The sequence below is a fragment of the Schistocerca serialis genome, chromosome 1 (assembly GCF_023864345.2).
Source record: "Schistocerca serialis cubense isolate TAMUIC-IGC-003099 chromosome 1, iqSchSeri2.2, whole genome shotgun sequence".
Classification (NCBI taxonomy): Eukaryota; Metazoa; Arthropoda; class Insecta; order Orthoptera; family Acrididae; genus Schistocerca; species Schistocerca serialis.
This window is the reverse complement of record NC_064638.1, coordinates 566,822,806-566,846,341: the sequence shown is the minus strand read 5'-3', so window position 1 is coordinate 566,846,341 and position 23,536 is coordinate 566,822,806. Positions and strand designations below refer to the sequence as shown.

The 23,536-nt window shown below is 39.8% G+C and overlaps 1 protein-coding gene across 1 annotated transcript in view; it reads left to right on the top strand.

The window, feature by feature from the left end:
• LOC126475969 (uncharacterized) overlaps positions 1–23,536 on the top strand; it is a 114,946-nt gene that overhangs the window by 34,265 nt on the left and 57,145 nt on the right. The window contains exons 6-10 of the mRNA XM_050103506.1: positions 3,052–3,213; positions 10,666–10,877; positions 11,671–11,817; positions 11,896–11,978; positions 21,419–21,599. Coding sequence (XP_049959463.1) covers positions 3,052–3,213; positions 10,666–10,877; positions 11,671–11,817; positions 11,896–11,978; positions 21,419–21,599 — 785 coding nt within the window. The remainder of the gene's footprint in view (positions 1–3,051; positions 3,214–10,665; positions 10,878–11,670; positions 11,818–11,895; positions 11,979–21,418; positions 21,600–23,536) is intronic.

Here is a 23,536-nt window from a genome sequence, read left to right as displayed (position 1 = left end):
CTTCAATGGGGTCTGGTGCGATGGGATCTTTCAATCGCATGGCGGGAGAGCAGTCATTCCAGTGCTCAAACCCGTTAAAAACCCACTTGATGTGGATAGCTATCGGCCCATCAGCCTCACCCACGTTGTTTGAGAGGTTGCTGGAACGTATGGTGTGTCGGCAGTTGGGTTGGGTCATGGAGTCACACGGCGTGCTGGCTTCATGTCCGGGTGGCTTCCGCCAGGGTCGCTCTACCACCTATAATCTTGTGTCCCTCGAGTCTGCCATCCGAACATCCTTTCCCAGATGCCAACACTTGCTTGCCATCTTTTTTGACTTACCTAAAGCATACAACACAACCTGGCGACATCATATCCTTGCCATATTGCATGAATGAGGTCTCCGGATCCTGCTCCCGATTTTTATCCAAAACTTCATCTAGCTTCGTGCTGTGGGTGTCCAAGTTGGTGCCTCCCATAGTTCCAGCAAAATACAGGAGAATGGAGTCCTTCAGGGCTTTGTATTGAGTGTCTCTCTCTTTTTAGTGGCCATTAATGGTCTAGCAGCAACTATTTGGCCCTCCGTGTCACCTTCTCTGTATGCAGACGACTTCTGCATTTTGTTCGGCTGCTCCAGTCCTGGTGTTGCTGAGCGTCGCCTACAGGAAGCCATCCACAATGTGCAAACATTGGCTTTAGCCCATGGCTTCCAGTTTTCCGCCATGGAGACGTGTGTCATGCATTTCTGTCGGCATCGTACCGTTCATCCGGAACCAGCACTTTTAATGACGATCCACTCACTGTAGCGGACACACATTGCTTTATTAGGTACAAGGGACCAATGACCTCATAGTTTGGTCCCTTCTCCCCTCTTCTAAACCAACCAATCAACCAGCGAACCATTAAATATCCTCGTTTTCTTTGTCTGTGGGATAGTCGTGCGAAAAATGAGCATTGGAGTAGCAAAGACTGGCCACAGGGGATGAACCTGACTGTAGGAAAAGATAACATCATTCGTGAACCATTGGTCATTCGGGAAAAAATCATTCTTGCTCCACTGCTCCTATAAAACATTTTGTTAAAGCTTTACAAAGGAATGGCAATGGCTTCAAATACATTTGTCAATCATTCCCTGGTTAAAAGCAGGAATTTTTGATGGGCCACAAATCTTTACTCTTATAAACAATGATGATTTCACAAACAGCAACTCAAGTTGAATTAAAGGTGTGGACAAGCTTTTTATCAGTTCTTCAATAGTAGACAAAGTGCTCCAGAATTTCCAAAAACTAGGAGCTAGTATGAGTGACAAATTGCATTTTTTTCCCCCCCTCACAGTCATTTAGATAAATTTTCTGAGAACTTGGGCAATTACAGCCAAGAACAAGGGGAACAGTTCCAGTTGGACATCAAGGAAAGATATCAATGCCGTTGGGATCACCATATGATGGCAGACTACTGCTGGAATTTGCAGAGAGACTGGCCAGACCAAAAACACTGAAGAAAATCTCATACAAAACCTTTTTCTTAATTCTTATTGATATGTTTTTGTTGTTATGATTAATGTTATTATTCCTTGTATAATTTACAGCAATTTGCTTGTTGAAATAATCTGATAACTTTAAAATAAAAGATTTAAAAATATTCTCCTATTTTTTTTTATAATTTAATTGCCATTATAAAAGGATTGCCTTTATCTCAAAAAGTAGAATTAATTCAACAAAAATATTGTTATTTTTGTATTCTGGAAATCAAAATTACTTGAAATTAAAGAACCCCATGTGGCATAATCAGTGTTAATCTGTGTTGTTATAACGTATAACACTGTTTATGGCATTAAGATAATGTAAAACTATGTACCATATGTGTAATTAGTCATTTGCCTTTAGAAAGAGTGTGGTTTTTTGTAGCACCAGAAAAGAAATATAAGTTTTAGTTCTTCTAACCTCACATTAAGGGCCATAGTCATCTCACTGAGATATGTGCTGGCTGAAGTTAACAGACACACTTCCTGAAGCTCCAGCCGCCACTTCTATAATCTGTTCAGAGAACATCAGGCCTTGCCAGAATTATTATACACATTGACCATAAACATACCAGTTTTGTTACGAATCGTGAAAGAATCGTGGAAAATCAGCACCACTAATGCAAAAATACTGTACATAACATTTGTCGTCCCATGTTAGGAGGTTGTCTAACAAGAAGGGGCAGTGAATGAGAGACCTGGATGAGATTTGGGAATGCATTTCATACAGTACTCCAGTCTAGCTTCAGGAAGGTGCCCTCCAGGGGGAAGGAAAACTAAATCAAGAAGTGCCTTGAAAGAACAATTGATTGTGTGTTTGAGTCAAATCTCTTTTCTCCAGTGCAAATGTGGAGACATTCGCTGTTTTTGATTCGATGCATGATATTTCTTTGTTGTCACTATGTTGGCCACAAGCTTCCAGTTATTGATATACCAGTGAACTAAGGGGAACAAATAGTGTCTAAGTGTGAAGGAATTTCTATCTGTTCAAAAACAAATAGCACTACACAAGGGATAAAATTGGGATTGTTCATAGCAATACTATTTCAAAAGAGGAAGTCCACAGCTGTTTCATTATGAAATTTACCAACTTGATCAAGAAAAGCACTGAAGTACATGTTGAGGTGAACACTCAGAACAATTAGCTCTCCAGCAGTCTCATACTTTGATTAAAATAACTTTGTGATTGACATATCAGCTAGTCAAGCTGTAGAGCCTGCCGCCAGCCAATAGTCAGTCTTTCTTGAGTGTCATGTACTGCAGTGTTGCCTATTTTGTAGGTACATGCAGAGTCTTGTGAACTGCAATCTGTCAATCACAGAGGTACCTAGTATTTTATGCAAGTTATAATCATGTTAATGGAGTTTACTTCTATTTTGTTGCACAGTTAAGATAATTCTGCCATTGATGTTCATTTACAGTGTTTTGGCTTCTGTAAATGATGGTGATGTATGATGACTAAAAGAAAAAACCTACATATATTTTGACAGTTTTGAGTCAATTATGTGAAACTAATTGGCATACTACATGTTTTTCTTTGTTTCTTACAGAAATAATTGGCCTAGTTTCCGACATGCATGCCAGTGCCAGTCAAATCATCGAACATTTCAGCGCCAAATCCTCCACAGGCGAGCATTCTGCAGATAGCCTTAATTCTAATCCGGCCAAATTATGTTTTGTTGTGAAGCAATCTGTGAGAGAAGCTGCCGTAGGTTTGTTCTTACAGTTTTTTTACTTAAATTTACATTACCAATAATTGAAACTTCCTGGCAGATTAAAACTGTGTGCTGGACTGAAACTTGAACTCAGGACCTCTCAGGAGAACTTGTGTGTAGTTTGGAAGGTAGGAGGGTGATACTGGCAGAAGTAAAGCTGTGAGGACGGGGTGTGAGTCGTGCTTGGGTAACTGAGATGGTAGAGCAATTGCCCACGAAAGGCAACAGTCTCAAGTTCGAGTCTCGGTCTAGCACACAGTTTTAATCTGCCAGGAAGTTTCATATCAGTGCACACTCCACTGCTGAGTGAAAATATCACTCTGATTAATAATAATTAATTTTTTAATCTTGCATTATTAGTAATTTATACATAAATCTTGAATGACCAGAAGCAATATCAGTTTTATCTGTGCCAGAGTGACTGAATATAATAATATAGCTTCAGTTGAAAGGTTTAATGCAAAGTGATTATTTTTCCTCTCTTCAACTGTATCTGGGGAAAAATTTACAAATTAAAACAAGTAGGAGGGAAAACAAAGGTAGATGAGTTGCCAAATATTTTCAGAAGATTTTTTTACATACTTTCTGAAAGGTTGACAGATTCTGCTACACAAGTCTATCTCCTGGAAAGGATAACAAGCAATAGAAAGACTTCATGTAAGGATCTTATTGTGAAACACTGTAGTAAATCAATGAAGTAAGAATTCTTGTATGGCAGATAACATGTGCTCCATCAAAAGCTAGACAACTTGAAAGTATTGGAAAAGAGAATAGTGAAATATATTACCTTTGCTTGCAGCAGAGCTTTGTAGTTACAAAGCAATGTTGAATTTACTGTTTTTTTTTTTTTTTTTGTAAAAAGTAGTAAAAACATTATGAAGGAGACAGTGAGACTTCTCTGGATATTTCCACTGGGCTAATTCCATGTCATTTAAATATAACACTCAACCTGACCCACTCTGATTTCTTTGAAATTTAGTGCATTCCATGAGCCCAATAAGAGATAGAAAACTACTAATTATCAATTATATTTGAGAATTGTGAAGAAAGTCACAGGTCAGCAAAGTTTGGAAATTTTGTGAAATTTACATAAGTGTCTCATAAATGACTGTAATACTGGTTTTAATCCAGATATAGGAATGAAACTTATATTATTGAAAAAGCTAATGAGTTCAAGGTCATTGACCTTGTATGTCTCAAGATACCTGTTGTGACTCGCTGATCTTTCAAACTGCCGCCGCGCTGTTACGCGCGTCCTCTACATGCGGCGCTGTCTGCCAGCCATGCAGCAGCAGTGCCACCTAAGCGGCCAGCCAGCCAGCCAGTGGCCACTAGACTCGGACTCGGTTATCATTTGACTGTTAAAGTGTATACATGTCTTACTCTGTTTACTTGATCTGTGACTTACATGTATTGCGTCGTCTTTGAAATATATTTGTTCAACTTGAAGTTATAACAATTGGCGACGAGGTAGTGAATTTTTCTTTTTCATCGTTGACCCACATTTTCCATGGGTACTTTAGAGCAACTATTGCAAGGTCTCATTGAACAGCAAATGCTTCTCAGAAATGCGATTCGTGATTTCGTTGCGGCACCAAACGCGGGGCGTCTCTCGTCATTGTCTCTACCTCCTTTTCCTCCTGATGACAAGACGGCGGAAGACTGGTCTGATTACGAAAAACGTCTTCGACAGCACTTCTTGGCATTTCATGTCGCGGACGACCAAACATGTAAGTCTCTGTTCCTTTCATGGACTTCACCTCAAATGTATTGGTTGTTGTCGCAATTGGCTCCTTTGAAAGAGCCTGCGTCTTTGTCCTTTGCTGAAATGTGCTCATTTCTGTCCGTTATTTTCAAAAGCATATGCATGTGGTCGCCTCTCGTGTTGCCTTTTATCGTTGTCAGAAACAACCGCATCAATCCCATCGTGCTTGGGCTGCTGAACTTCACGGCCTCAGTCGAGAGTGTAAATTTGTTACTGAAGTTCACAAAGAATCCTACGCCGATTCCATGGTACGGGATGCCATTATCCGGTTGGTGCCAGACAAAGAAGTTAGGCAACGTGTCCTTCAGTTGGCAAATCCAACTGTAGATGAAGTCCTATCCATCGCTCAGTCTTCTGAAATTTCTCACGCCGCTGGAGCGCAAATAGAGGCATGGGGTGTTGTTGGGGAAATACAACCTCTGTGCGCTGGCTGTTGACGAAACGTGTGGCGTGTCCCCGCTGGCTGACGTGGCCGCAGTACGCTCCCAAGTGCAGCCTCGGCCTAACCGTAAACAACCCTCTAAGAAACTGCAGCAAAACCCCCGGCAACTTCCTTCATGTCCACGGTGTTTTACGAAATATTCACGAGAGGATTGTCCACAACGTTGGGCCGTGTGTCACAAATGAAAAAAAAAAGGGTCATGTGTCATCCGTTTGCAAATCCGACTGCATACATGATGTTCTTAGCACACTGGACTCGCATTTGGGAGGACGACGGTTCAATCCCGTCTCCAGCCATCCTGATTTAGGTTTTCCGTGATTTCCCTAAATCGCTTCAGGCAAATGCCGGGATGGTTCCTTTGAAAGGCCACGGCCGATTTCCTTCCCCGTCCTTCCCTCACCCGAGCTTGCGCTCTGTCTCTAATGACCTCGTTGTCGACGGGATGTTAAACACTAATCTCCTCCTCCTCCATACATGATGTTCATGACCATTGCGCTGATTCTGATTCTGTGTTGTCTGTCAATTGTACTTCTTCCCTTTCAGGGAAGTTTTTCCTCGCTGTCCAAATACTTGGTTGAGATGTTCGCATGCAGGTGGATACTGGTTCTGCTGCCACTATCATCAATTCTCAGATGTATCTTCAGTTTGGTTCTCCAATCCTGTCACCTGCCACTAGGCAATTACGGACTTACAATAAACAAAAGATTTCTCTCCTGGGACAATTTGATGCCGAGGTATCTTACAAATCTGTCGTTCGCACTGTTCCCATATTTGTGGTCGACCATAGTAACGTGGAGAATCTTTTTGGTTTCGATGCCTTTCCCGTTTTTGGGTTCTCCATAGATGACTCTGTCAATATCGTCTCTGATGCTATTCCTTATGCTCAGTTGGATTCCTTGTCGATGACATTTTCGTCCCTTTTTTTCTCCTGGGTTAGGCCGTGCAAACGACTTTGAAGCTCGTCTCACGCTTAAACCCACTGCTCGGTCTAAGTTTTTTTGGGCTCGGCCCATTCCTGTGGCCCTTTGTTATCAGGTTAAACGGGAGCTGGATCGTCTCACTGCTTCGGGGGTCTTGCTTCCTGTCACTTCCAGTGAGTGGTCCTCTCCTGTTGTCGTTGCTAAGGCAAATGGTGATCTTTGTCTCTGTGGCGATTTCAAAGCCACTGTAAATGCTCAATGCCTTATCGGCACTTACCCTATGCCTCGACCTGAAGAATTGTTCACTAAACTTGCTGGAGGCCAGTATTTTTCTAAACTTGACCTGTCAGAAGCTTATCAACAACTTCCTCTTGACACTGCTTCCCGGCAGTTTCTTGTCCTTAACACGCCTTTCGGCCTCTATCAATACCAACGATTGCCATTCGGGGTTGCCAGCGCCCCTGCTCTCTTTCAGCAATTCTTGGAACAATTATTGCTCACTGTCCCTGGGTGTATAAATTACATGGATGGCATTGTTGTCACTGGCTCCACCACTGAAGAATATCTTCAGAATCTCTGCACACTTTTTCATGTCTTACAGACTGCCGGTATTAAGTGTAATCTTCAGAAATCAAAATTTTTTTCGGGCATATATCATGTACTTGGGGTTTCAACTCTCTCGGGATGGTAGTCGTCCGCTTCAGCAAACTGTCGCTGCGATCGATGCCCTTCCTCGCCCTACATCTGTTAAGGAACTGCAGGCCTTCTTGGGGAAAATAGCATACTATCACAGGTTTTTACTGTCTGCTGCTTCGGTGGCTCAGCCAATGCATCGCCTGTTGCATAAAAATGTGCCTTTTCACTGGTCCGCGTCGTGTGATGTGACTTTCCAGAAATTGAAGACTATGCTGAAACAGGCCCTGTGCGTGGCTACTTATCAACCTGGCCAACATCTTGTTCTTGCCACAGACACCTCTCAATACGGGGTTGGTGCAGTCCTTGCGCACCGTTTTTCTGACGGTTCTGAACAACCCATTGCTTATGCCTCCAAAACACTCACGCATGCCCAACAAAAGTATTCTCAAATTGGAAAGAGAAGCTTTGGCCATTATTTATGCTCTTCATAAGTTTGGTGTTTTTCTCTATGGATCCAAATTACATCTTGTTACGGATCACAAACCACTTGTTTCCTTGTTTCATCCATCAACGTCACTTCCCGACAAGGCTGCACACCGCCTCCAGCATTGGGCTCTTTACTTGTCTCGTTTCAATTATGAGATTCATTTCCGGCCGACGGCTCAACATGCGAATGCTGATGCACTGTCTTGTCTTCCCATGGGTCCTGATCTGGAGTTCGATAGGGACGAACTTTTGTGTTTCCACCTGGATGTTGCCGAGCAGCGGGTTGTGGATGTGTTCCCCATCACCGGGGACCGGCTGGCGGTTGCTACGGGTTCTGACCCTACCCTCTCCCGGGTTTTACGCTGTATTCAGAAGGGTTGGCCAGATCGTCCGTCCACTAAGACTTCTGATCCGTTGTGGAACTACTATGCTTTGCGTTACCACCTCACAGCTAGGGATGGTGTTACCCTCCTTTCCACCGAAAATGCTTCGCAGTGTGTTGTGGTCCCTGCGTCTTTGCGGGCTTCGGTCTTATGCCTCCTTCACCAAGGGCACTGGGGTGTGTCTCGCACAAACTCTCTGGCGCGCTGTCATGTGTACTGGCCCGGCATCGACTCTGAAATCGCACACATGGTCGCTGCCTGCGGCCCTTGTGCGTCACATCACAGGCCACCGCCCCGAAGTCATCTTTGTCATCGTGGCCTTCGCCTGAGAAGCCCTCGGAGCGTATTCGTACTGACTTCACGGGACCTTTTTTAGGTACTTATTGGCTTCTCGTTATTGATGCCTACTCTTAACTTTCCTTTCATTGTGTGTTGCACGTCGCCTACCACCGCGGCAACCACCAATGCTCTAGCTCGCATTTTCTCTTTGGAAGGCCTTCCTCTACTCTTGTTACTGATAATGGTCCGCAATTTGCCTCTTCTGAGTTTGCGGATTTTTGTGCCCGTCACGGCGTCATGCATGTCACGGCCCCTCCGTTCCATCCACAGTCAAACAGTGAGGTTGAATGACTGGTCCGCACATTTAAGGATCAGGTGAGGAAACTCCTGGCTTCTTCTGCTGCTGATGATGCGCTTCTCCAATTTCTGGCTTCTTACCGTTTCACCCAATGGGCGACCACAGCCCGGCTGAGCTCTTACATGGCCGACAGCCCTGCACGCTACTTCAAATTCTGCGGCCTTCCACCTCATGGCAGCGGGTGCCTTCGCTTGGCCGGTTGACCACCAGCAACCTTGTATGGGTACGGGGATATAGCAGGTGGCCAAAATGGAGTCCTGGCCACATCTTACAACACCGTGGCCAACACCTTTATGAAATCCAGGCGGACACGGGTGTTGCAGTACGTCATTCGGACCAGCTTCGGCCTCGTGTGCCGGCAACGCCTGTTCCAGATGCTGCTACACCACCTTCGGCTCTACCTGACACTCGGGATCCTGGAATCTCTCATTACTTACAACGCAGTCCTCTCACCATCATATCGGTGTCAGCACAAGAACTGACACCAACAGGAGATGCACCCATGCCGGAACCAGATGACCATCATCTGTCGGAGCAACTCTACTCGCCTCCTTCTCCTATGGACGCGGACACATCGCCCATGTCTCCTGTGGAAGACTGTGTCTGTGAAAGAAAATGGAATTGGCATACATAAGCAGAGGCAGCTAGGGTTGCACAATCTTAAGGAATTGTATGCATGTCTCAAAGATACATATCCTGGTGTAAATATTGCATTCTTCGGTGGACAGTCAGTGATTGCTATGTGGAAAGAAATGCTGTTAACAGACATATGTGTTTGACATTCATTTGTGGGTTGCATAAGTCTTGTAGACTTGTGGAGAAGCAAATGAAGTGCGGACCAGCTTCCTGCATTTACGTGGATCATCTCTACGACTTGTGTGTTTTCTGCCACACCAGACACTTTGGTTATCAGAGGATTTGACGTTCTCACAAGACTGATCCAGTGATATCGACTGGAAGAAAGTACTATCTCCCTATATCAGATAAGGTGAACATTAACAATTTAATTATTGGAGACTTGTGAAACGAGATGTAACCAATTTTTATTGCCTTTTCTTTGAAGCTACACCGTAAATGGGATGTAATATCACTGCAGTAATTACTTATGACTTGTAGTTTTTAATAGTTTGCTTTTCATATTTATTGTGCTATTTGATAGTGTGCTGTTCCTGACAAAATAAATTTTTGGGCATGATGCGTTGATGTACCATGTTGATATTTACCATGTTTATAGTAGCTTACTGTGGCAATACAATATATTTTCTGAACTTGGGTGTTTTGAGGATTCAGTGTCACCTTGGATGTGGAGATTCTTAGAAACCTACCATGTTGCGTATCAACATGAAGCTGTACTCATTATTTTTTCAATTATATAATGTTCATTGCTATATCTGGATTAGGACAAGAATTATAGTCATTTATGTTGAGAGAGAAACTCATAAATTTCACACAATTTCCAAATTTTTCAGACCTTTAACTTTCTTCACAAGACCTTTATACCTCTGCAAATTGGTAGTTTTCCATCTGGATAATTGTATGCACCAAATTTGAAAGAAATCCGTGATGCTCTGGTAGAAAATGTTTTCTGTGTTGCACTGACATGAAATTAACCCCGGATATCTTCGAGGGAAATAGCTGTCGGCTTTGTAACTGTATTCAGAACTACCTCATACATACAAAACTCAAAAATGATCCGGTGAATAAAGTAGGAAGGTCTGTAAGGCTATTCACATGTGTTGCTGCTGTATACAGAAAATTTTTGAAGACAGAAAACTATTTCATGTAATAAAAACTGCAGAGGATTGATGATTGGTGCAGGGACAGGTTGTTGGCATGTAATTCATTGTGCTTACACAGTTGTGAAGACCTGTGTTTGTTTCATTGCATTGTTGAAAATAAATCTCTGGATACAGTAGCAGCCATAAAATACCTGGGAATATTTGTCGTGAGTGATTTGCAGTGGATTGTCTGAGTTCTAAGGAAGTGTAGTTCATACACAAAAGTGGCTTATTAAACACTGGTTCAGCCAATTATGGAGTATTGCTTGTCAGTCAGGGCACTTACCAGATAGGATTTATAGAGGAACATATCTATTATGTAACTGTGTTCTTGTTGTTTGTTGTGTAAACTGGCACAAGAATACATTTTGTAACAGAACTAATGTGGGATTTTTTCCCCAGCTGGTGCAAAATTGTTGTTGCTTTGTGATCTTTTCACAAAGCGCAAGGCTGAACTCTCACGTGAGGAACGGCATGAAATCATCCGCTATGCGAAGTCGCGGTTACCGGTTTTCATGAGCCAGCTGCAACGTTTCCTGCAAGGTGTAAAATCAACTTTCAGCAGTATGTCACCCAGCCAGCGACAGGAAGTCGCTACTTATCTTGTGCCTGAGGTTAATGTCACAGTTATTATCATACTAGAGCCAGTAATTAGTTCAAAATGGAAATCACTGTTAATTAGGTGAGGGCATATATTCTACCACATTTGAAGCTACACTGAAACCCAAATAGTGTTTTAACACCCTTGTATGTATCTTGATTTTTGAATGTGCTTTGGACTCCAGTCATTGTCATCCTATTTAATACAAATTTTCCGTGGAACTTAAGTTCAGTTTTGCTTTTTAAAAAATATGCAGTAGTAACTAAATAACAGAATTTGGTTTGTTCAAATAATAAGATTTTAAATGGGTTTTGGTCTATACTCTCTACTTGTGCGGATGTATAGGCTTGTAATTTGTTTTGTACATAAAATATCTTATGTCAACTAAGTACCCTTAGTTTGCATGTGTGTTCTAGCTGAAAACTGAAATGTGTGACATGGTCTGTCAAGAATTGCCAAGGTATGCTGAATTTGAATTAAGATACTCTGTATAAAATCTAAGGAGCAAAAGTATTTTGCACACAAAGTGCTACAAAATATTAAAAATATGCGAAAATTTGGTGTTAAAAAATCATCTATATAAATTTTAAAATTTTTAAAATATTGTTTCCAAAATTATAGATTAGGATGGAACATGATGAAGATGATAGAAATAGTTGTATACTAAATGAATGAGTAACCTATAAAGGACTTATAAAACTGTGTTAATGAGAGTATGTGTAAGATAAATTGTAAGTCACTGTTATATTGCAGATAGAGAATATGGTGAGTTATCTAACTTCATTCTGGTTTCTTCTTGCACACAGATTGAAACTATTTTGGATACTGTTTCTACACTAGTAGTACAAGTGAAATCAGCCCTGGAACATATTATAACTGTTCTTTCTCCATCAGAAAACCCAAAAAGTCAGAAGGAAAAAGTTGGTGAAGTACTCACTAAATCTTTGAAAAATGTAAGTGAACTGTATTTATTATCTTTTCTTCTGTTTTCTGGATATCAGTTTTTATGATAGACACTTCATATTTTACAGGTTTTGTACAGAAGAGAACTTAGCAAACTGAGAAATTTTCATCAGAGAATAACTTTCAGTTTAGTTCATCTTCTACAAAAGAAGTAAGTAGATAACATGAAAATATAGCAATATATAAATGGTATCAATATAATAGAAGGAAACATTCCACGTGGGAAAAATTATATATAAAAACAAAGATGAGGTGACTTACCGAACGAAAGCGCTGGCAGGTCGATAGACACACAAACAAACACAAACATACACACAAAATTCAAGCTTTCGCAACAAACTGTTGCCTCATCAGGAAAGAGGGAAGGAGAGGGGAAGACGAAAGGAAGTGGGTTTTAAGGGAGAGGGTAAGGAGTCATTCCAATCCCGGGAGCGGAAAGACTTACCTTAGGGGGAAAAAAGGACAGGTATACACTCGCACACACGCACATATCCATCCACACATACAGACACAAGCAGACATATTTAAATGTCTGCTTGTGTCTGTATGTGTGGATGGATATGTGGGTGTGTGCGAGTGTATACCTGTCCTTTTTTCCCCCTAAGGTAAGTCTTTCCGCTCCCGGGATTGTAATGACTCCTTACCCTCTCCCTTAAAACCCACTTCCTTTCGTCTTCCCCTCTCCTTCCCTCTTTCCTGATGAGGCAACAGTTTGTTGCGAAAGCTTGAATTTTGTGTGTGTGTTTGTGTTTGTTTGTGTGTCTATCGACCTGCCAGCGCTTTCGTTCGGTAAGTCACCTCATCTTTGTTTTTATATATAGCAATATATAAAGTAATATTTAGGGAGAACAAACAAACAAATGTTCTTAAGTACTCAGTTTAGTGATCATTTGCTTTTGCAGTGCTGGATTATTAACAACAATAATTCATCATTTTTTGAAATACCATGCCATTCAGAATCATCTCCTTACTGTGATGTACAAAAGCTGCTTTTCCACTGTCTGTTATCTGTCTATTGCAGTTAGCAAAAGGAAAGGTGTAATGCTGGCACTGGACTTTCTTCTTCTTCTTCTTATTCTTCTTCCTCCTCCTCCTCCTCCTCCTTCTTCTTCTTCTTTTCTAAAAGGCTCAGCCTTCTCTCCTCAGCAGTCATTTTCATCTTCGTGTATAACATCATTCTATTTCACAGGTTATATTTTTAAATAAATGTTCTCAGTTGTCCCCTAATTTTTTGCTCTAAGACTTTGCCTTTGAAGATCTTTTACAGAAGAATATCACATGTGATCAAGTGTCCAGTGATTTTTTTCATAGTACCATCTCATTTGTTTTACTGTCTGTATGTCAGAACATTCCATGCAAAGGTCTTATCAAGTCTTTCCTTAGTTAGATACTTACATGTTTCTTAAGCAAAAGATTATTCTTATATGGAAAGCATTCTTGGCCACTGGTATTCCTCTCTTGATTTCCTTGAGATACTTGTTGTTTTCCTCCACAGTGCTACAGAAATAGCAAAATTCGTTTATTTCCACATGTTGCTCACTGCCTGTTTTTATGCAAGTCTTATGTTCACCTCCTTTCTCACCTATAACTATGACTTTTATCGTTCTTGGCAGTGTGGTTTCAGTTGCATGAGACTGCAGTCCTGTGTGTGTGTGTGTGTGTGTGTGTGTGTGTGTGTGTGTGTGTGTGTGTCGTCTATTGTTGATGAAGGCCTTAATGGCCAAAAGCTTTAATTGTGAGAGGCTTTTTGCTGTGCCTACCTGTGACTCAGTATCTCCACTATATGGTGAGTAGCAAGTTTCCTTTTTTTGATATTGTTACATTCCATCCTGGATTTTCCATTGTTTGACTTTTGTCTTCTCAGTATTTATTTTCGGTTTGGTTATCCCTTGATTTAGTTCTTTCGGTGAGTGTGCGAATCTGAGGCAGTAAATCTGCATACCATGAATTTTGATTCCAGTCATCTCTCGTTTCGTTATTGTTACTATCTCCTCAATGAACGCATTAAATAAGGCAATAGAAGACACCACTGTCCAATTCCCCTCCTGATTTCTGCTTCTTTCTTGCCATCATTAATATCTAGTGCAGTACTTTGACTTTTGCGTGTAGTCAAAATTAGTTGGCTGTTCTTCCAGTCAAATTGTCCTTGCCTTAAATGATAGTTCCCATCAACCAAATCAAACGCTTTCACTAGGCCAGTAAATGACATACTTTTTCAGTCAACCACATATAATGCTTTTCCTAAGTCAATAAATACTACATATGTTTTCCTGTTTACTTCTAATTTCCATTCCAAAATTTGATGTTGTGTCAATATTGCCTTGCTTGTTCCTTTCCCTGATCTGAAGCCAAACTAATGATTGGCTAAGTTCCAGTCTTTTCTTTTTAATCCCCTCTTTAACCATTGACAGTAATATTTTAGATGCAGGTGGCAGAAGAGCTGGTGTTCTATATCTAAGACAGTCCTTTGTATCTGCTATCTTGGGTAATGCAATAGTTCGACTTTCTCTTACAGGGTATATATTCCAAAATTTGATGTTGTGTCAATATTGCCTTGCTTGTTCCTTTCCCTGATCTGAAGCCAAACTAATGACTGGCTAAGTTCCAGTCTTTTCTTTTTAATCCCCTCTTTAACCATTGACAGTAATATTTTTGATGCAGGTGGCAGAAGAGCTGGTGTTCTATATCTAAGACAGTCCTTTGTACCTGCTATCTTGGGTAATGCAATAGTTCGACTTTCTCTTACAGGGTGTATATGACCCGGGACATCTGGGAGAAAACCAGGAAAAATCCAGGAATTTTTACATCCGGGAGAAAACTGGGAAAAACCTGGGAATTTTTCATTGTTTGAGTTTTCAGTTGCATTTTTGTGATTTTGACTGATAAGAACTGATACTGTAACAAAGGATATTATTATATCCCACTACTGCAGAATAATGCTGCAGCAATAAAACATGAATGAGAGAAAAAACAAAAACAAAACTTAAATTGCAAAGGAAATGCCCCATATACAGTAACAAAACTCAGTGTTCATACAACCATCTGCCAACAGCAAACTGTGTCAAAGGCTATAAGAAGACTATGCAGTGCTTTGTAACAACAAATTGCCTCTGATTAGCATGACGTCACAACTGTTTACATTAGATTCGTTTGATCACTTACAAGTGGGCTCGTGCCCATGCACAGTTGAGTCGCGTATGACTACTACCTTCTCTCACTTCTGGCTGCAGAAATGTGACCTTGGGCTTTGAAGTAGTGGCAGCAAGCAGCCAGATGCTACCTGGAAAAATTTTACTGGTGCGTCAAAACTGCCAGATTCACGCATGCGCAGTGTTTTGTAAACACTGTGGCAGTTTTTGTATGCCCACATCATACCAGCTTGCCGCCATGCTGTTCAGAAAGTTATGAACCTCTTCTTTCACTCGTCATTGGAGGTGAATCACTGGGACCATAATTAATGCTGACAGGTACTGAGAGACTCTGAAAAAACTCAAATGGACAATTGAGAACCGGAGAAGAGGAATGTTGAGCAAGGGTGTAAACATTCTCCATGACAACACTCGCTCACACATCGCTCAGCAAGCCGTTACTCTCTTGCAAAAGTTTCAGTGGAACATAATCACCCATCCACCCTATAGTCCTGACTTGGCGCCCAGTGACTATCACCTGTTCCCTAGGTTAAAAGAACATTTGGCTGGAAAGCGATTCAGCTCCAACAACGAGGTGAAAGAAGAGGTTCATAACTTTCTGAACAACATGGTGGTGAGCTGGTATGACATGGGCATACAAAAACTGCCACAGCGTCTACAAAAATGCATCGATAGAAATGGTGATTATGTTGAAAAATAGCTAAATGTTCAAGCTGTAAACTGATGTAAACCATTGTAGAAATAAACAGGTCTATGTACTTATAAAAAAATAGGAGACCTCACTTTTGGGACTATCCTTGCAAGTTGATTTCTGAATGCGTGCATAGTGTACGTGATGTCTCTGACGGGAATCCTTGTCGCCTCTAGAAATAAACTGTCCTGCCCACAAAGAGGGATGGGGCTAAACAAGCTGAGCGAAATAAAACCAAACGGATGAATGCCAATTGCTGTTTGTTTATGTGGTTCACTGAGTTTGTGAATGATCAGTATTTTCATAATTACTAGCAAAATCCATAAATTTAGACTACCAGTGTGGAAATAAATGACTAACAGGAATAACAGGTAAGAAAGATTACATACTGTCTTCTTGGAGTATCCAAGACAATGAAATTTTGACAGGAAATTTTTGGTCACATTGCTACACTAGTAAGGGCCAGTTGTACAGTCCCCGGCCAGCAGCCGCTTAAGTTCTATTCTGGGAGTAGCGTGGAAAACGCGTTACATGAACACGTAATAACACTTAACTGGAGAGTAATTGTAGGATAACTAAACTGGTGATTGTGGCAGGGTTAGTGAAGTTAACTGGAGAATAAGTTTTGACAATGACAGGAATAGTTACAGAATTAGGGATGACAAGATTGTTTGTTAAAACGAGGAAGTAGAAGAAACGGTGATATCACACAAATCGTGAATGAATATGGTTATTCCAAATTTATTTGAAAATTTCGTACTACTACTTTTCGATCTCATGCTTGAGAAACTGGAGTGTGTGAATGAAATGTGAAACTGCTACCTAACATAAAGCTTTTTGCTTGTAGTAGGGCTAGTAGCCATTTGATATTGGTACTTCATGAATTATGTTCTGTTGTGGTATAAAAATGACCTTTTGTGCCAAAACAGTCTTGTTTATTTGGCGTGTGTTAAAATTGCTGTACTATTAGAAAGGCCTGTTTTGGTTTATCTAGCAGACAGTTACAAAATAGATGTAATCAGATTGAGAAACCCCAACAGTCTTGGGTACTATTTGTATTAACAGTTTTTTCAGTATTATACAGCGACATTTCGATTTTTCATGTAGCTTTCATGGAAAGGAAAGCATGCCATGTAAAGCTGTAGCAACATAACAGGGTTGAGGGGGGGGGGGGGTGGAGGGAGGGAAATGCTAGGACCTATGGATTAAAGAAATGTGTACTGTCTTGCATATCTCTTTTCTTTACAGGTTTTATGTACTCTATATGTAATTTTATTTTACACAAAACAGCAAGTAAAGAAATTTGGCTTTTATTAATCTTTTCCGCTGAGGGAGTCAATTTATTTGAAACGAAGTGTTTAATTCCACACTATTGGCTAGTTTCAAGTGTTCACTGCATTTCAAGTATTTTCATCTACTAGTACGTATGGCATTATGCCATAATAAAGAGCCAAACATGAGATAATACAGTGCTGGTACTCCAAGAGAATTTGCATCCAGAAAACCACATTGAAAAGCTTAATATCAGGTTTAATCCTACTTCATTGGGAATCTGGACATGCGAGTGTGCACTTTAGTATGGTTCACGAAATTCTGATGCCCTTGGAGTATCCTCTGATGTCTTGTTTCTTTTATGACATAATGTAATGCCTTTTAATGTTTTACACATACAAAAATACGGACTTCCTATATCGTCGTAGCTGCACAAGCGCGGTTACGCCTGTTGTCTGGCGCGCTCTGGAGACTGCTGAAACAAACCTATTGCTAACAGGTCGCTGGAAAATGTTTGGAATGGCGGTTTGAAAAGTGTTACTAACAAAGTATACTTCCTTTTACGCAAAATGAAATAAGTGTGAGAATGTACAATGAATTTCTTAATCTCAGAGCATTTGACTCTCATTTAAAAAATAACTCTTTGATGATAAGCCATTTAGAAGAATTTAGAGCCCAGAAGATCGGACATTTAGGTGTTATTAAAAATTTTACTGGCACATTTGTGTGATACATCTTAAAGTGCAACACGCGCAAAAAGTATCAACATTATATGTGGAAGCTTAGTGAAAGCTATGCTTTTCTTGTTGCGACACTCTGTATGTTAATTATGATTAGCTTTTGCTGTTTATGTGTTTGCACTACTTAACAGAGATGTTGCTATTGGCTGACTACATCATGTGTCCTATGCTCTGACTATCCGCTGTCATCAACTGGTGAGATCATGTGACATGAGCTATGACTGGCTTACAAAAGTGCATCGCAATCTCAATTTCAATGCTTCGGAAAGTAATGTGCGGTGATTGGTGGAATTTGAATTTATACTTTTGTAGTACGAAAATAAGCAGCATACATGTTATTGCACATCAAAGATATTTCCAATTCAAAGGGTTGATACGTTTTACAGTTCCAAGGGAAAGTATAATGTCACTTAACTCATCCAGTATAAAGTGTATTTTTAACCGGGAAATTTTTTCCTTGTCCGCGTATACACCCTGCAGCTCAATAAATACTATATATGTTTTCCTGTTTACTTCTAATTTCCTTTTCAAAATTTGATGTTGTGTCAATATTGCCTTGCTTGTTCCTTTCCCTGATCTCCAGCCGAACTGATGATTGGCTAAGTTCCAGTCTATTTTCTTTTCAGTCCCCTCTTTAACCATTGACAGTAATATTTTTAATGCAGGTGGCAGAAGAGCTGGTATTCTATATCTAAGACAGTCCTTTGTACCTGCTATCTTGGGTAATGCAATAGTCGACTTTTTCTTATGTCGGCTAGTGTGATTCCTCCCATATAACATTTAGATAAAACAGTACACAACTGTGTACACTTGACAGGTCACTTGTGGTTCTCTTGTATGCCTACCAACACATTAAAATCACCTATTAGAATAACATTGTCTTTAGTTTTTTTTCTCATTTCCATTAATTCTTCAGTGGGATTATTATAAATGTTTACTGTTTCATCTTCATTAGTATGTGTCATTGGTAAAGACACTTGAATTATAACAATAATGTCAAGTGGGCTAGCTTTTGACTTTGTCATTAATATCCTATTACTGGACTATGAGAATATGAATTGAGAATACAAATTAATTTTCTGGACTAATGAGCAGCAATGATTTTTTGTATAGGTGTGTTGAACACATTTGTGGTCATGCATTTCTCTTGTCAGCATTATAGAATTTAGGCCTGTGATGGTATGTGTTGGTAACTGTTAATGGTCTGAACTGTTAATGGTCTGAACTGTTAATGGTCTGAACTGTTAATGGTCTGAACTGTTAATGGTCTGAACTGTTAATGGTCTGAACTGTTAATGGTCTGAACTGTTAATGGTCTGAACTGTTAATGGTCTGAACTGTTAATGGTCTGAACTGTTAATGGTCTGAACTGTTAATGGTCTGAACTGTTAATGGTCTGAACTGTTAATGGTCTGAACTGTTAATGGTCTGAACTGTTAATGGTCTGAACTGTTAATGGTCTGAACTGTTAATGGTCTGAACTGTTAATGGTCTGAACTGTTAATGGTCTGAACTGTTAATGGTCTGAACTGTTAATGGTCTGAACTGTTAATGGTCTGAACTGTTAATGGTCTGAACTGTTAATGGTCTGAACTGTTAATGGTCTGAACTGTTAATGGTCTGAACTGTTAATGGTCTGAACTGTTAATGGTCTGAACTGTTAATGGTCTGAACTGTTAATGGTCTGAACTGTTAATGGTCTGAACTGTTAATGGTCTGAACTGTTAATGGTCTGAACTGTTAATGGTCTGAACTGTTAATGGTCTGAACTGTTAATGGTCTGAACTGTTAATGGTCTGAACTGTTAATGGTCTGAACTGTTAATGGTCTGAACTGTTAATGGTCTGAACTGTTAATGGTCTGAACTGTTAATGGTCTGAACTGTTAATGGTCTGAACTGTTAATGGTCTGAACTGTTAATGGTCTGAACTGTTAATGGTCTGAACTGTTAATGGTCTGAACTGTTAATGGTCTGAACTGTTAATGGTCTGAACTGTTAATGGTCTGAACTGTTAATGGTCTGAACTGTTAATGGTCTGAACTGTTAATGGTCTGAACTGTTAATGGTCTGAACTGTTAATGGTCTGAACTGTTAATGGTCTGAACTGTTAATGGTCTGAACTGTTAATGGTCTGAACTGTTAATGGTCTGAACTGTTAATGGTCTGAACTGTTAATGGTCTGAACTGTTAATGGTCTGAACTGTTAATGGTCTGAACTGTTAATGGTCTGAACTGTTAATGGTCTGAACTGTTAATGGTCTGAACTGTTAATGGTCTGAACTGTTAATGGTCTGAACTGTTAATGGTCTGAACTGTTAATGGTCTGAACTGTTAATGGTCTGAACTGTTAATGGTCTGAACTGTTAATGGTCTGAACTGTTAATGGTCTGAACTGTTAATGGTCTGAACTGTTAATGGTCTGAACTGTTAATGGTCTGAACTGTTAATGGTCTGAACTGTTAATGGTCTGAACTGTTAATGGTCTGAACTGTTAATGGTCTGAACTGTTAATGGTCTGAACTGTTAATGGTCTGAACTGTTAATGGTCTGAACTGTTAATGGTCTGAACTGTTAATGGTCTGAACTGTTAATGGTCTGAACTGTTAATGGTCTGAACTGTTAATGGTCTGAACTGTTAATGGTCTGAACTGTTAATGGTCTGAACTGTTAATGGTCTGAACTGTTAATGGTCTGAACTGTTAATGGTCTTGATATCTCAGCTTCCATTTTTATTTATTTATTTATTTAAGTTATGCTGGGACCTTCTGGCAAATCATGCCTACTTCTTTGTGCCCCTGTAACATCTTACAAATTTTAATATTTAGCCCGTTAGCAAATTTTCTCATTACTCCTGAATTTCTTAAAAAGGCAGCATTGACTTATTGAAATTGAGTGGCACCATAACACCCCACCGAACCTTCTTCAAGATTAACTGCTGTTGATTCTGTTAAGCACGAACGGTATTCTGATGAAGGATAGCAAATATGCATACTATGAAATCTGTACTGTCCAAGCCTGAGAAAATCTTTCTGTTGTGTAAAGTGTGTTAAAACCCAGAACTTTAAACAACCTGGTTCCTATACTTCTGTGAAATTGTCTTCTTATATTAACAGAACATAATTTTTATACTGGAATTAAATTAGCATTAGGTGTTCTGTCTCCCCAGTATACAGGAAAGGAAAGTTATAGATTAAAAGGTGATAACATTTTTGAACACATGTCCATTGATAAGAAATTGCTGTACTCTATAGAGATGTTAATACTGAAGAGTTCACGATGGTAATTTAAGAAGAATAATGTTGTGTATTATTAACCTTTTAATGTAAAGTAAACTTTGATAACCATTATATGTGTAAAAAAAAAAGGGGGTGGGGGGCACTCTCTCATTTGCCACAGTTTTATGTGAATGAACGAGTGAGTTGCAGTAATAATTTGTGATGTCTCCTGTATGTAGGCTTGAGACATGTGAATCAAAATTCACTGCTGCAAGGAGAAAAAGTTCGACACATTGTTAAGGTGTTTCCGATTCAGTTTCTCATAATTATATTTTATGAAGCTTGCATGTAATAAAGTTACCAGTCAGTATATCTTAATGTAGTTTATTATCTGATTACTTTTACAAATCATTTCTTTCTGAATCTAGTTTACAGCTAATGACACGAGAAAAGATTGTGTTCCTTCAAAGTGTGTAATTTTTGTTCCACTGCTGTGTGACTGGGTGATATTCTTCTTTTTCAGGGAGAGTTTCAATGAAATGACTAGTGCCAACAAAGTACGATCTGTGGCTCGCAACCTGGAGCAGTTAATAGAGGAACTGCCTATATTTCTTATGAGGCTGGAAGAAGTAACGGCTGCCCTTGATGATAGATTGGAATGGCATGAATTCAAATTTTGCTTTAAAGTTGGAACTTCCAAAGTGGTGAGTGTGTGCAGTATCATGCACAGTAGTACTTAAAACTGACCAATGAGCATTTTCAACCTTCAGTCATAATTATAGAATTATTTTAAGAACTAAAATAAACAGATTAGTCAACAGGAACTTGATTACAGTAGAAATATGGTTGCATTTTTTTTGTACAAATTACATGAAGTGATTAAGCTAGTTTGTTTTAACTTTTCTTGAGTAGAAAGTCTTTGTGTTATTTTACAAAGTTATATTTGAGAAACTCTAATCGTAATTCCATATCGTTAACTTATCAGACAGCAGAAAAAGACAGCCTGAATGGTTGACTGTAAGATTAAACAATGGTTAGCCCAGGATGGAATAATAATAAAATGGAAAGGATAGATTGCTGCTTATATTGTGTTAGGGAACGTTGAATCATGGAACGGCGTAATGAAGAAGAATGCTCAACGTTTAAGCTTTTGCACAGAGTCCTCCAAGCACAACTCACATGTGGTCACTGTCTCTGGGAACGGGGCCCCAAGTGCCGAGATACGGTTGTCTCCACTATCCCCCCTCCAAAAACTGTGTGTGTGTGTGTGTGTGTGTGTGTGTGTGTGTGTGTGTGTGTGTGTGTGTGTGTGTGTGTGTTTTTTTTTTGGGAGGGGGTCTTCTACTCTCTATGTGGTGAGTACCAATTAATCCCTTCCCTGTTGTTGAATGTAAGAGTAATTTCATAAGACAAACTGATTATCAGAAATGGGGCTCAAAGTAAAAGTAATTTAGTACATAAAAGACGTACACCAATAGATGATCCAAATAACCAAAACATGGAATGCTCATCCTCTTCTCGAATACTGAACATACGTTCAAACTTCAGTTGTAAGTGCAACTTATGCTAACATATTGGGTATATTGCAAGTTTTTTTAAACCGACCAATGTGTGTAGCACAGAAACATGTAACAGAAAACAGCATTTACACTCGCCTTCAAGCACCAGCTCTTTTTCAGCAAAAGTACACACACACACACACACACACACACACTCTCCCATGGTTATGGTTGTTTGTGTGTGTGTGTGTGTGTGTGTGTGTGTGTGTGTGTGTGTGTGTGTGTGCGTCAATGTGAGAATTTTTGCTAGAAAGGGAGCTAGTGCTTGAAAGTTAGTGTGAATGCTGTTTTCTGTTATGTCTTTTTGGGCTCCACACAATGTTCCCCTGTTGGATGAATGGTCGCCTAGCTCCCTTATTTTACATGCTGCTCCATCCTGTAATTTCTATCTATCCCATCTTCGGTGAATGGTCGCCTCTCCCTTATTTTACATACTGCTCCATCCTTGAATTTCTGTTAATGTTATAATGTTTTTTAAAAAGATATTTGGTAAGAGGAAGCACAATAGTGCCAGATTATTTTTTTTTATTTTTTATTTTTTTTATACCGCAAGTGGAATTGGTGATTTTGGTCATTTTTTAATTAATCTCTTCAGATTTTTCATTATTCACGTTAGTTGATTTAATCTTATGTAGCAGATATTACTTTTCCCCATAGAACTGAGCTAAATAACTTGCACCATCTCTGTTTACACTTACAAAACTACTGTCAAAAGTACCAACACAATATTCTCCAAGAATTATACATATTGGTACAAATTGCGAATTCTTTACAGATGAATGGAAAAACTGGTACAAGCCGACCTCGGCGAAGATCAGTTTGGATTCTGCAGAAATGTTGGAACACGTGAGGCAATACTGACCCTACGACTTATCTTAGAAAATAGATTAGGAAAGGCAAACCTACATCTCTAGCATTTGTAGACTTAGAGAAAGCTTTTGACAGTGTTGACCGGAATACTCTCTTTCAAATTCTAAAGGTGGCAGGGGTAAAATACAGGGAGCGAAAGGCTATTTACAATTTGTACAGAAACCAGATGGCAATTATGTGTCGAGGGGCACGAAAGGGATGCAGCGGTTGGG